The sequence below is a fragment of the Coffea eugenioides genome, chromosome 6 (genome assembly GCF_003713205.1).
Source record: "Coffea eugenioides isolate CCC68of chromosome 6, Ceug_1.0, whole genome shotgun sequence".
Taxonomy (NCBI): Eukaryota; Viridiplantae; Streptophyta; class Magnoliopsida; order Gentianales; family Rubiaceae; genus Coffea; species Coffea eugenioides.
Window position 1 is genome coordinate 16,302,008 of NC_040040.1, and position 14,968 is coordinate 16,316,975.

The 14,968-nt window shown below is 35.4% G+C and overlaps 1 protein-coding gene across 1 annotated transcript; it reads left to right on the forward strand.

The window, feature by feature from the left end:
- Positions 1-9,610: 9,610 nt before the first annotated feature.
- On the forward strand, positions 9,611-14,551 carry LOC113773207 (two-component response regulator ARR12). Its single transcript, XM_027317792.1, has 6 exons — positions 9,611-10,159; positions 11,086-11,238; positions 11,495-11,887; positions 11,976-12,052; positions 12,545-13,789; positions 14,368-14,551. Exons 1-6 carry the CDS (start codon positions 10,012-10,014, stop codon positions 14,434-14,436), a joined length of 2,085 nt encoding a protein of 694 aa, XP_027173593.1. The 5' UTR covers positions 9,611-10,011; the 3' UTR covers positions 14,437-14,551.
- The last annotated feature ends 417 nt before the right edge of the window (positions 14,552-14,968 follow it).

Genomic DNA, 14,968 nt, shown 5'->3' on the forward strand with positions numbered 1-14,968 from the left:
TAGTGGATATGGACATTAGGTTAAGTCAAAATATCCCATAACTTATCATTACACCATCTTTCCTTTTTCATTTTTCAAATTTTTGATGTATCCTATGTGCGAAAATGTGACTTGTCAATTGCTCGCATAGAGAATTTCTCTAGAATCCAAATTTTGCTAAGTGCCACAGGATGACATATTGAAGAGCAATTTCCCACTTCAACTCATAAGGTTAGTGGTATAATACTCAATATGGTTTCCCCTCAAACCATTAAATGAGACACCCACCAGAATGGGTGAAAAATATCCTCTAAATAGAGTTGAAACAGAAAGAAGTTATGAGGAACTCAAGCTCAAGATCCATTTTCTTCTAAACAAGCAAAACCTTCAAGTTACTTGAAAGACGAACTGTATTAGAGTTCTGCTTGGTTAGTAAACAGCACAAGTACGCTAACTGAAACTGATGAAAACCACACCAAGTCGCTCAATCCACTTGTGTTCATCAGACCTAAATAACTAAGTCTTTTCATTTTTTTTGTCTTTCCATTTTTTTCTTCTTCTTCTTCTTTTTTTTTTTTTTGGTGTCATTTTTAACATTATCCTAAAATGGTTAGTATCTTGAAAGAGACAATGATACTAGACAATAAAATCATGTGGTAACTTCAGGAACAGGTACTATTTCTGCAGGGTCTGAAGTAGACAACAAAACGAGTAATGGATTCCAAATTAGCACATACATACATACATACATACGTACATATATATTTATGGCTGGAGGGTTTATGGTAGCTGTGCTTAATATACTCAGCGCTATACCCTCCTTTCACTAGTCTCATAAAATTAAGGTTCTAAAAGACAAAATCAACATGAAGCATCATTTACTCCGCCCCAACCACAAAAACCAAAAGAGAAGGAGCAAGTTTAATAACTAAAGAAACAACAGAAAAGGAGAGCAAAGAAGAAGAGGACAAGGTATTGCATTGGCAGAGAATATAATCTGATCTTTAAGATCTTGAATGAGATTCATGCTCTGAACTAAATACAAGTCAGAATGTTACATCCTGGTCATGTGAAGAGTGTCAATTAAATCGCCAGCTTATTTTTCAGAGAGCCAGTAAGGCTTCTTGGGACAGTGGATATTATAAGAAACTTCTAATATAAGTGGCAGTTGAATATAAATTGGTTGCCTTCGTATATCACGCACTAGAAATTTGTAATCAATTGATGTATAGCTACAAATGAGCTCTCAATTTGGAGCAGCCATTTATGCAATCAAATTATTGTATGCTATTTTAGGAAGATCGATTTATCTTACACACGGGATGAGTATAGAATTAGTTACACAACTGTAACATTTTCTATATATAAGTGGAAAGTTTTAAATCCGGAACTTTCTGTTTATAATTTCTCCCACCTTACTATCCCACTCAGCCCTTGTCGACTGTATGATAAAATCAATGTTACATAGTCATTGAATGCATCTTAGGAGTATAAGACATATAATAAACATAAGGACTCGTCGGTGCAAAGAAAATTTTGGATTGAAAGTACGTGTATAAAGAATTGAAATAAAAAAAACTTGTAAGTGGTTAGTGAAATCAATCTAGACATACACATAAAAGTAAGAAAACACATTTTGGTGTTAAACAATTAGTCTTATATGAACCTCAGGCACTCTTTTTTATGCTATCCAGATCAGCCACCCAAATTTGTCATTGACGATGTACAACTTTAGCCGACTAAGATTTAGATCTTGTTATAAAGATGGATGGATGGATGGGTAACAGAATAATGCTGATTAGTAAACGCCAATGGAGAAAACAATGTTGTAAAACTTCTCCCGTCAAGCTGAGTGGGATGCAAATTGACCCTTTGCTGTCAATTAAACAAGATTAAAAAAAAAAGGATTATTAATTAGGTCCCTTAAGATTAATTAATTAGGTTTTGCTTAATTCATGATCCCCACGTATTGTCCAACAAGTAGCTTTCATTGCATCATTATGCGTAGCTTCTTGACGCACATACTGGTCCGTTTGGCATTGAGCATATTTTGTAGACAAGCTGTAGGACCCTGCAGTGTTATACCCTGGCTTGTTTTCACAGTTTCCAAACAAAGACAATGGGATCATGTGGTTGGATAAGTGAAATCATTGGTGGAGGTAAAGCACATTTCTTTTGAGCTAGGGATATATATCAGATTCGCTCCCTTCCTCTATAGTGGGAATTTAATCTTATTTAAGATAGTCTTTGACTAATGGTTGTGCTTAAAACTCAAATGGGGTAGCAGATTTTGGGTTCTGTGGAAGAATAAGTGATAATTTGTGGGGCAAATGGTGATTAATGAATCCTTGAAGAATATCTGCTAAAGGGGAAGAGATGGTATATATGTGGTGATCTTTAATTCTACCAAAGTCATAGTGGATTGGAAAGAAGCACACTTTTAGCTTTCAAGGGATGAACATGCACAGAAGTTGATTGGATTGCTTTGCCTCTATAATATGTTTGATCAGTTGAAGCATTAAAGTTTCAGATAATTCATTGAATTGAGGGATCTATTGCTAATGGATTAAATAATTCTCCACATAAAACAAGCTTTGATCATTATTCTAATCATGCAGGGATGAACCAATTAAGGTTTTCTTTTTCTCACTTGAAGTAAAAAGGGGGTTGACATGATGTCACTTTTGAAAACATGATGATTGTTCTTCCACTATGGATTAGCTCCAAAGTGATCCAATTCAGTTATTAGCTTCACTAAGATGATCGAGTGGGACTCCATTAGAATTAACTGCATGCATGTTTCTACCCTCCCAAAAAAAAAAAAAAAAAGAATTTTTTCTACATTTTATTTGTTATTTACTTCTAACTTTTACCTCTATCCCAAAGCATAAGACTGCTGCCCTTTTCTTTTCTACTTCTCCAGTTCTCATTATTGGCTTTTACCAGCTGATCAGGAAATTTGTTCTGGGAAGTGTGAACTTTATTCTTTCACAGATTGGGGAATACGACAATTAATAGCCAACTGCTACAAGAATCTTGCCTGCTTCATCTGAACGGATGCATTTATCATTTTTCTTTTTTTTTTTTCCTTTTTTTTTTTTTTTTTTTTTTGAGAATGAAGGAAGGTGAAATATAATTGTATCCGCATTTTGACTTTTGAAGTCATTTGTGTAATCTATATATTATACTTCAAAAGTGCTACTTAACCAAAAAAGAAGTTACGTAAATGTCAAGTAAATACATGCTAAGGGATAATTATATCATTTTTTTTTTTGGTTTACAAAAAAGGAAGAGAAAACAAGGAAAGAAAAAATAGAAATGGTTGCGACGGTGTTGTGCTCAATGAAAAAGATTTTTTTTTTTTTTTTCCAAAACAACTTGGATAGGTAAGTGAGTATGAACACTAAAAATCATGAGTTATTAAATTTTTGCCACATCTTTAATACTCCAAGGAAAACCTCTTGACCTAATAAAAGATTGAAAACACAGATAAAGGCAAAATATAAGGTAGGAACTCAAAATGATTTTGAGCAATACCACTTTGATAGTAGCTTAATCGATTACTTTAACTTAAGATCTGAATTCTTTTTTGTATTTTATTGTGAGATTTGAAAATTAAGTTGTTCGCCCACTGTATATGTTAAAGAGTGTTTTTTTTTTTTTACCCCAAAGAATCGCCAATATTAGGTTGAACTACTTACACATTAGAGTAATCTTTCTTTTCACCTTAATTATCTTATGAAGTTAATTTACCTCGCTCTTTTTGTTTTCTTTGATGTTTGAGAAAAGTCTGCAAAAGTTTCATTAGCTTTGGTGTTTTTTTTTTTTTTTTTGTCTTTTAAGTCTCTTACAAAAAATTTTCAGGACTTGCACCAAATAAGAAAGAAGCAATTTTAAAATCCAAAGCATTAATTATCTTCCATTGTTGTTTCCTATAATTTCAATTAAAAAATATTATAATTTATTAAATTTTAAAAGTTTAGATAAGTTCAACTCCGATCACCGCCACGAATCAGAACGTATCCTCGAAATCATACTTGTTACAAATTGCCTACTTACGGACAGAGGTCTTAATTTTTTTTTTTTATTGCGAGGAAGTGAGCCATCCTTATTTACATGATCAACTTGTGTTGGGAGTTATGATTGATCCTCTACGAGGATGCACACGCTGCAAGATGTACACGCCCCACAATACCCTCATTGCAGTTCGATTTTGAGAGAGTTCTCCCACCACAATGCGGATCCCACGTGGCCCCACACTGGCCAATGTCATTTTGTCCTGATTCCCAAGATGGGACCCACATCATCTGACTACCTGCGACTAATGTGTCTTTATCGAACAAAAGGCTGCGTTTTCCCTAAGAATCTCGAAGTGGGACCCGTTACGGGTTCAGTTCAGCCTATGATTCACTGAAACGTGGCAATCTCAAATTTCCTTTGCAGGATGGGGCCTTACAGTTTGTACTTTTGGTACTTGCGTTTGTACCCAACCACTGAACTGAAATGAAACAAAACAACGGCGAGTTGGTGACCGTGAAATTTCTGCTGCCAGGCTTGTACAAAGCAAAGTTGACACCCTCCATCAGAACCAGATTAAACCTGATTTTCTCCTTGAACTAGTGGAAATTTATATCCCATTGGATTGCCTTTTTTTTTTTTTAAGAAATTTTTGTTAAAAATAATGTATTACAGTAAACTTGATACGTATAAAGTAAAAAGTTGATTGAAAAAATGTATTAACAAAAACGTAAAAATTTTTCTATAAAAAATCAATGCAATGATGATGTTTGCATGGAACTTTAATGCATTCTTACTGGTAATCAATCTTTTGATGAATTTATAATTATAATCTTGAATTGGGATTGTGTCCAAAATTTTAAATTTCTTCGGTGGAGCTCGACGGGAAGAAAGTTTGCAGGTGCATATATGTTCTAACATCTTCTCTTGGCCCCTAGGTTGATGCAAAAAGCAGTACTCGTGCCTTTCAAATTTTGCAATTGTAGCCAAAAGGGCCAAAACTCTAAACTACGAGGAAAATAGCTAGCCATGATTGGCTTGGCTCAGTTTGCTTCATAAATTGACATAAAAAAACTACAAACACATAGATGAAATCAAAGCGTGTTATTTTCAAGACCAAAACTAAAATACAAGCCTTGTTCGAGGACACGGGGCAAACGGTTGTTAGGAAAACTGTTCCGGTCAGTTTTGTTCAAATGCATAAGATATAATTCATTTTGCATACGGTGTAACTCACTTTCAACAACATGTAATTTTAAAATAAAATTTTGTGAACTCGCACATGATATGAAAAATGATGTATATAATCAATTTGGGTCTTAATTTTTTTTGGCCAAATCTCCTCTGTGAACTTTCAGGAACGGTTGCTTCCTGCAACCCTTCCTGCCTCTCTGCTCTTGTTCAAGAGAATGTATAGGATACTATGTAGTAGTTTTTTGAATCTCCAAGATTTGATGAGTAGAAAGTCGATAAAGCTTTGAACCAAGTTAATTTGCATTGTTTGATAGTCTAAGTATTCTTCCATATTCAACTTGCATTGTTATTGACTAGTGTAAGAAGGATAAAGAAAATGCATTGGTAGCCAGCCAATACTTGGAGCTTGAATCAATATTTTGCTAGAGAAGAATATAGACTATTCCAACAAAACTTTTGTCTTATTTATGGAGTAATTTTTTGTGAAAAGAATTGTTTGCAATCCAACACAATTTGCCTTTAGCCATCAATTTAGCTTTTTTAGTTGCCTAATTTTCATATGCAAATACAAGAAATTTCTGATTTTCGGCTTTGATTCTAGTATGAAAGACAATGTAGAAAAAATTCTCTGCTTCTGTTTTTCCTTCACACATTCCAGATCCAAACAGGACTCTAGAAAGAAGAAACCATGTGAATGCGTAACATATTTTTGGATATGACCTCACCTAAACACTTCCATGTAAGGAAAGCAACAAATAATTGATGGAGTAATTCAGAATGGACGGAGCAAAAATTTGACGAGGGAATTGTGTGGATAAATGTAGTAATGACTAACAAGTAACAACTAATGGCACCCGTTCTTGTCCATGGCTCCTTGCTAGATCCACGAGGAAAGATCATCCTCCCATGAGGAAAGTCATTTTCAAAGGCCAAACAAGGATAGGCAAATGGAAGAGCGTGGAGGGCTCAACTCTTATAGCTAGTTTGGGGATTTAGATTCCCACGGAATCGAAAAGAAAGGTGGATTTTCCTACGTTTGGGATTTTCAAGTGAGATGGAAAAGAAAAGAAATGAACGGATTTTGAAGGATGCCAAGCGCTACTACAATGCAAAATTTTTTCTAACCAAAACAGTCGGAAAGCGAAGGAAAACTGATGGAAGCTTACAAAACTTTTTCAAATTGCCCATTTTATCCTCACAAAATTATTGAATGAAATTTTATTGATATACATATCCAAAATCATTCAATTTCTTTCCAAAACTCCCAACAATATTAGAATTACTTCTCTTCTTTTCTCTCATAATTTAAGTTTCTCATCCTTTCCTTTTCTGTCCTAAACTCACAAACTAGCTATTAGAGTTCTTCCGCATTGTCAGATTCAATATTTGAACTTTAAGTCTAGCAATTGAGGGAGAGAACGGCGTAGGGAGAAAATTGAGAGGGTAAAAATAAAAATAAAAATAAAGAAGAATAGACGAGTGGAAGAGGTATGATGTAAACAAGTATATGTCTAGTGAATGTAATTATGTTTTGGTAAAGATGTTAATCATTTCAACACAAAATTAATTAGCAATGAGTGAAATGATCTAATTGATTTATATAGGAGAGATTGTTTAAGAAACAAATGAACATAATAAATACTTGTATGAATAGATTCAATGTATTGTATATAAATTCATGTACTTTAATTCATGCATCATATGAGTCTATGATAAAAAAAAATATATGAGTCTATCTTTACATTCAAGAATCCCCATATACATGAATAAATATACATTTATCACAATGTATGTACGTCTTAAAATCATTTGATTCACAATACAACACATGTATGTACATCTTAGAATCACTAAATACAATTTTTGAAAATTTCCAACAACAAATGTCATCCTAGCTAATACCTCCTCACATTTGGCTGTGAATTAATTAGAAACGAGTTGAGTGGCCCAAGCATATATTTTAAACTTGTTTATGAACTTTTCAACTACTCCTTTGTCATTAGTTAAATTTCCTACAAGATGGCAACCACGAGCTCAAATTGAAGATGCTAGACTTGTTTCTGTTTTCAAAACTAGGAAAGGAAGCAAGATCAAACCCTCATTTTGGAAAAAAACGAATGGAACCCAAATGTGCCTAGTTTGATAGTCCAAAATTTCCATATTTAACTTGCATTGTTAAAGTCCTTGAAAGAAAGAACCCTTATGCACAAAGATTTGTTTGACCTGTGTTTGTTTATTTAAAAGGTGTAAGTGAAATCAGGAACAAGAAAAAAGTGTTGAAATGCCAGGAGGAAAATAAATATGACTATATGAGTGTGTAGGTTTAGATAGTAAATTGGATGTTTATTAGACATGCAAACCAAAATATATTGGCTACCTTAATTCTAACCTTGAAGAATTTCAGTCAACAATTTCTTTAGATCCCGAGGAAAAGAACTAGATTGATTCAAAATATATGAAGTACATTCTATAGTTGGATTAGGAAAGTACCATTAGAGTGGAAATAATATAACTACACAGTTACACAGATTTTTACTTAGTTGGATTGATCCAAAGGTTTGATACCATTGCCACAAAAAAGGTCTAGTAACGATTAAGAAACGATTTTTTTTCCAAATTGATTTTCTCTTCTTTAACTTCCTTTGAGATTAAATGCGACAATGAATACTAGAAACTAGAATCTCGTGTTTCCTAAATCAAGCATGACTAACATATTGGTGGTTTTAATAGGAAAAGATTTTTTGCACATAGTTACTTAATTAGATTTAACTATATATTCTCTAATTTTTCACTTCTTTGTAGCAAAAATTAAGGTCTAATTCACGAAGGGAAAAGGAAAATTGAAGAAGAAAGGCTGGTTAAAAGAATCTTCTTTTAGGTATTGCCATTGTTAATTTCCATAGAGAAATGCAAAGTACAATTTTGCATTTGCTGGCCATTGACCTATAGACAGTGCTCCTATACATGTTCTCTCTCTCTTTTTTTTTTTTAAAAAAATAATAATTGATCTTACACACATTTCTCTTACACTTTTTCTTCCTCTTCTTTAGTTTCCATATAATTTGTTTCATTTCTTTGAGTTACATGCCCAATTTTTATCAGAAGCAGGAGTGATCATCAGTTTTAAGAGACAAAAAGTAAACCCTCTTTTTCTTTCACCATCCTATTGCCCAAAAGGACACAAATGTGGTGCCACACCAAGATATGATGCACTATAGAACGTAATATGTCATCTTGAATTTTTGCTAAATTGGAATGTCACTTTCTCGACAATGAGCCTAACAGAATTATGGATTAAATTGATGCACCATTTTTCGAATTTGAATAACATAATTTCATGAAAAAAATTACACCAGTTTGAGAAAAAGTTGGAATAATCAAATTATGAAATCAATAAGCTATTTTAAAGAAGCATTCCAAACTTGAACCAACCAACCTTTGTATCTAAACTTCTCTGTCAATCAACACTGAAAAAAAAGGGATTATTTTGCTGGAGTTGAGGGCTTTGAATGACTTGCATAAAAGGGAAAATCTTAAGAGTATCATTAGCATTTAATTCCTAAATAATTACCTGGATTCCCAAACAGATTTCCATTGCAATCCAACCACTAAGTTGCCTCAGTTGACCATAAATCAAAACCCCAAAAGATTCACATCTTTTTAGCTCTTTCCACTTACCAAATTTAACTGCAAATGACTAGTAGTATAATGTAGTGAACCCTATGTCCATGTACATCATTCTTGAATAATAATATCAACAGCATTTTTCACACCAAAAGCAAAAAAGAAAAAAAAAAAAAAGCCACATACTTCTTCTGCTTATCATTCAACTATATATGCCAAAATGATTAATGCAAATGGTGGGCCAGCACTGATCCACACCTTGATCTTTCAAGTTAAAAGAAGGTCAACTACGCAAGCATCATCCTTCACTAAATCCCAACCGTCCGATTACTCTACAATCACCACTTGTGTACCAGATGGAAGTACCAAAGGCAAAAAGTTGAATAAAATTCCTGTCCGGGATCTAGTACATTATTCGAGATCAAGGGGGCGTATTTCTGCTAGTAGAATCTTCACAAATGGAGGGTCCAGATTAAACAAGGGACTAGTGCAGCACTGAAGTACTGGTGGACATCAGCAGCAGCTTATCATTTCTAAAGTCCTCCCCACTTGAATTTGCAGAATGTGCATGCCTCTGGCTTCATATGAGTTAAGAGAGAGAGTGTGAAAAAGCTCTTGGAAGCAGACTCTCTATTATTCAGACTAGACTGTACAGATATGTTATATAGTTAATTGTTAAATACCATTTTTGTATTTTTGATTGCATTATATTCCACTATTTTATTGATAAAGTTCTTGAGAACAAGGAAAAGGCAAAAGAGAAAAACAGAGGAGTGAGAGAAAGGGAAGGGAGGGTGGGGGGAAAGAGGAAGAGTTTGTGATGACTTAAAAACTCCCTATGATTTGTTGTATTGTTGGGTTGAAACCATTCAGTCTCTTCTGGCTATCACCATCATTGTCTGTAGTACAGATTTTTTCCCCTCCTTTCTCCAGACAACCAAAGTTTCCTTCTACGTTTATACACCAAAACCAGAGGAAGACGCGAACAAAAGCAGGCTAAAGCCTCAACTTTTACTGCTTCTTTGGAGCTTTTTTTTCTCAATAGTTGGTGGTTTTCGAGCAATTTGGTTCGTGGGTTCTTGAGGAACACTCAAGAAAGTGAGGTTTCAGTGTTAAAGATTCAAACTTTATCTCTGTGATCTCTGATTTGTTGCCCTGTTTCCTCATCTTGGATTTTGATGCTTTTTGGATTTAAAGATGACTGTTGAGGAAGTCAGAGGAAATTCAGAAGGTGGAGATAGGAATTATGACAATTTCCCCGTTGGTATGCGAGTTCTTGCTGTAGATGATGACCCAATTTGTCTTAAGTTATTAGACGGTCTGCTCAGGAAATGTCAGTATCATGGTACGTTATGCCTTGGCCTTGTCTGAATTTGAGTTTGAATTCTATAATTTAGATGTTTACTGGGTGGTTTCATGTTTATTATCTGACTTGTGTGCTTTTCGTGTTATGCTATGCCTTAGATTGGTCAAATTTCCATTTTCCATTGGATTCATGGCAATTGTTTCAGTTATGGCTTCTTGAAACTTCGTTAACACCTGCATCCCTCTAATTATTTTGTCGCTTGTGGGGCACGATTAGATTTTGAAGTAAGATTGTTGAATCTGCATTTGATATGATTCTAGGATGTATCATACTATCTGTTGTTTTAAAGACTCTGGACTTTGTTGTGTTTTAAGTGTAGCTTGGATGTGTAATGGCTGTTGTTCATAATGATTTGGTTGTTAGTTTTAAATTATTAGTTTTTCGAAACTTGAAACATTTAAGAGTTTATGATTTTCAAATCTTTTTCTTTCATAGTGCTGCCTTTGTCGTTTTACCTTTTTCTTCTTTCTTTTTTTGTTTATATTTAATGAAAGACAAGCAATTTTTGGTTCTGAATCTCTTTGTGAGTTCAAAGTTGTTGTGATTGTAGAGCAGCCCCTTAAACTCACTTCGCTGTGGTTGAGGTTCATTTTGCTGATGCACATATACTAACTTATTCTATCGTTCATGGATCACTAACTTATTACTTTGGCTCATTCTCTGAAAGTGATCAATTGGAATGCTAGAGCAAGATAAGTTGTATCAGAGATTTCTTTTTGTTTCTGGCTTGACAAATACTGTTTTATATCCTGTAAATGCTGTTCTTCTGTATTTGGTTCTTTCTGCAAGATGTTACTTTTGCTTGGGTGCATTGTGTACGAAGGCATCTTCATAAGTTGTGTGAGTGCTGTTTTGAATGATTGCACTTATTCTTCTTACTGACCATGGGGTGATGACTCTTATAGTTACAACAAGTAGTCAAGCAAGAGCCGCATTGAAGATGCTGAGGGAAAATAAGGACCGATTTGACTTAGTAATTAGTGATGTTCATATGCCTGACATGGATGGCTTTAAGCTTTTGGAGCTTGTTGGACTTGAAATGGACCTTCCTGTCATCAGTAAGCAAACAAACTTTCTCTTCTATGTCATTCGGGAATGTTATGACTACTCCTTTCTGGAGTGCGTTTGGGAACAGGAAGCATGTCATTTGACTTATCTGCATTGTTTTGGCATTATTTGCTCTGATGAGTAAAGTAAAAACGTTTTACTATTTTGTCTCTCAAAATATATGCATATTGAGCGTTTAGGCATTATGTTATAGAAAGCCTTAGATCATTCTATATGAATTTCTAATAATACCTTGAATTCTGCCAGTGTTGTCAGCAAATAGTGATCCCAAGCTTGTAATGAAGGGGGTCACGCATGGTGCATGTGACTATTTGGTGAAACCTGTCCGAATTGAGGAGCTGAGGAACATTTGGCAACATGTTATCAGGAGAAAGAAGTTTGATACCAACAAGCAAGGCAAGTCTACTTATGAAGACAAGGCTCTTCAGGGACATGGGGATGTCTGTCAAGGGCATCAGAACACAGGTACCACAGATCAGAATGGAAAACTTAATAAAAAGAGGAAGGATGAAGAAGACGAGAGTGAAGATACCGGAAATGACCATGAAGATCCATCAACACAGAAGAAGCCTCGAGTTGTTTGGTCCATTGAGCTACACAGGAAGTTTGTTGCCGCTGTTAATCAGCTTGGAATAGAAAGTGAGTACTCCAGCACCAATAATTCTGGCCTTTCTTCATGTTTCATTTATATCTTTAACTACATTTTCCACTTTTTTTTCCTATGCAGAAGCTGTTCCTAAAAGAATTCTTGACTTGATGAATGTTGAAGGGCTCACTAGGGAAAATGTAGCCAGCCATCTCCAGGTATGAATTTATCCTCATGGGATTGTAAATTCTTTCCTCAATACCGAACAACCGTTTGCTTGTGATTGCTAGACATTTAGACATTTTTGGGATATGTATAGCACGAACAAGTAAAATGGCATACGATCATTACAGAATTGATGGTTTTTAAAAGAGTAGAAAAATGTAATATAAGTACTGTTTACCTGTGGCCTGAATGTCCCATAGCGTAATCCTTCTTAAGCAGAAAGCAGATTCCATGTGCTAAATGACAGGAATGACCATTATAACATCAATGGACGCCAGTAATGGTTGCCATTTCAATCTCAATTAGGAAATTTGCAAAGAAAAGGAGTGAAGGAAGGTGGTATGCTCCACATTAGTTGCAGTTAACTGTTTTCTTTATGAAGAACTTGATGCCTAAAATTTTAGAACTCTAAAATTTGCATACTTTCATAGTCCACTTTTTGGCTTTTTGGATTCTAATAGTGCAAAAGTCCAATTGTAATGCAGAAGTATAGACTTTACCTGAAAAGGATAAGTTCAGTTGCAACCCAGCAAGCCAACATGGTTGCTGCATTAGGTGGTAAGGATGCTGCTTATATGAGGATGAGTACATTAGATGGATTTGGAGATTTTCGGACCTTGACTGGGTCAGGAAGGCTCTCAAATCCTGCATTTGCTTCATACACACAAGGTGGCATGCTTGGTAGACTGAATAGTCCAGCAGGCATCAACCTCCGTAACCTTGCTTCACCTACAGTAGTGCATCCAAGTCATGCTCAAACTTTAAACAACTCCACTGGTACTCTTGGGAAATTGCATCCAGCTGTTTCTCCAGCAAGTCATACTGCAACTGTGTTTCAAGGAGTTCCATCATCATTGGAGCTTGATCAGTTGCAACAGAATAAGTCAGCCATGCATATTGGTGACTTTAATCCCATGGACGACTCAAGGATTTTTGGTGCTCCTAGTGCTTTTACAGACGCTAGAGCTCTAGCAATCAACTCAAATAGCAATTTAACTGGTGTTCCAAATAACAGTTTGATGCTACAGGGGAATTCCCAGCAAATACTAGCTGGGGGAGGTTTTGTAGATCAATCTTCTTTTCCCTCTGAATCATTCAACAGGGATGTTGGTGTTTCTTCCAAGTTTGTGGATCATGGTAGAACTAATGAGAACTGGCAGAGTGCAGTTCAGTTATCAAAATTCCCTTCGAATGCTTTGGCACCAAATGACTCTTTCAGCCAAGGACAATTGCTTCTCTCCAATGTGAGAGACAATAATTCTTCAGCTGGACCTCATCAACAGAACAGCCCTCTTGGATTTTCTTCTACTGCGACCACTGCAGCTCCTCTTGAAGATTCAAGAGGAGAAATACAGTGTCAAGAAGGCTTGGTTAGTGGTAGTGTTCAAAATTTGAGCCAAGCATCAGCCCAGCGGTGGGGGGTTTCTAAGCAGAGTTATTCACTCAACTCGAATAATAGTTTCAGCACCTTAAATCCTCAGGCTTCTCCTCCTTTAAGTCAGAGCATGGGACAAACTGGAATCACGGACAGAAGGATGGATATATGTTTAACTGGCCAATCAGGTGTGGGCATTTCATCTTTCTTGCAGCACAGTCAAGTTGAGAACCCAACAACGGGGTCAAGAACAAGGTCCAGTGAAGACTACATGCTGGAACAAATAAGACCACAAGGAGGTTTTGTTCCTAATAGCTATGACTCCTTGGATGATTTAATGTCTGCAATCAAACGGGTAAGGGTGCTCTCCAGTTATCCTGCCTTGCTCATCTAGTTTCTGGATGCAGTATGCAATTATTGTTATTAATTTTACCTACATGAAGTGATTAAAAGGATGTTCAAATTAATTCGCCACAGATGAAATCTTTTATTCCATCTGCTCCGGGATTACTTATTTATTAATTATTTAACTTCTGATTTCACTAGCAAATATATGTCTATGTTTTGGGAGATTACTAACAGAATTCATAATCATTGTCTGCCCTTTTTCCCTGAAAGACTCGTATTGCTTTTATATTTGCGGTACATTCTCAAAGACATGCTAAAGATTATATTAGGACCAGCAGTGTAGAGCACTCTAAACTCAAAATCATCTAACTTTAATTCGTTTACCTTTTTTGGCTGGTGGAGGTGTTGGAGTAGATTATATGCATGATGTCCAATTTTGTGTCCCCCAAAAGTCATTGCCTTTCAAATTTGTAGGGAGAAGATGCATTTAAAATCAGTAACATCATATTCATCAATAGCCTTACTTTTCCAACATCGCCATCTTTGTATTAGGATATCATTCTGATATTTTGATGTTTGATGCAGGAACCAAATGGAAGCATGTTTGACGGTGACATGGGTTTTGATGCTTACCAATTTGGGTCATGCATATGAGGATTGTGGGTAGTGGCTCGTCCAGAAAGACCAGTGGAACCAACTTCTTAGAACTCACTCTTTAGGAGCTGTATCATTATGTAATCTCCTCTCTCTCTCTCTCTCTCTCTCTCTCTCTCTCTCCCTCCAAACAACCCCTCTTTTTCCCCCCTTTACACCCTTTTTCTCTTTATTCTTAAACTTCTAGTATGACATTGGCCAATCATAAGAGTTAGTATTATATGATCTACTATAATTCCTCGTATAACAAGCTAGTTTTAATGGTTTCCTTTTCGCTGTTCTGTGACTTGTCAGCACATTCAACAACATAAAAGCATTCTACATATCAAAATGCATTAAACTAATCATTCTTGAATACTTAAGTATTCCTGAGAATCACTATTAGGACTTGATAAGTAAATATGAATGGCTACTGAATTGTCAGAAATGCAACATACAACGGACTCTCTACGCTTTAAGTATTTCCCGTGATGCCGTTTGATCTAGCCCGAGTTTTAGTTATTTAAAAAAGAAAAAAAAAAGTTCTGACCTG

Excerpts from the sequence above, each read along its gene's own strand:
- LOC113773207 (XM_027317792.1), top strand. The coding sequence starts at position 10,012 with ATGACTGTTGAGGAAGTCAGAGGAAATTCAGAAGGTGGAGATAGGAAT. Across the intron at positions 11,888-11,975 it reads TAATCAGCTTGGAATAGAAA|AAGCTGTTCCTAAAAGAATT; the intron begins GTGAGTACTCCA and ends TTTCCTATGCAG. Across the intron at positions 12,053-12,544 it reads ATGTAGCCAGCCATCTCCAG|AAGTATAGACTTTACCTGAA; the intron begins GTATGAATTTAT and ends ATTGTAATGCAG.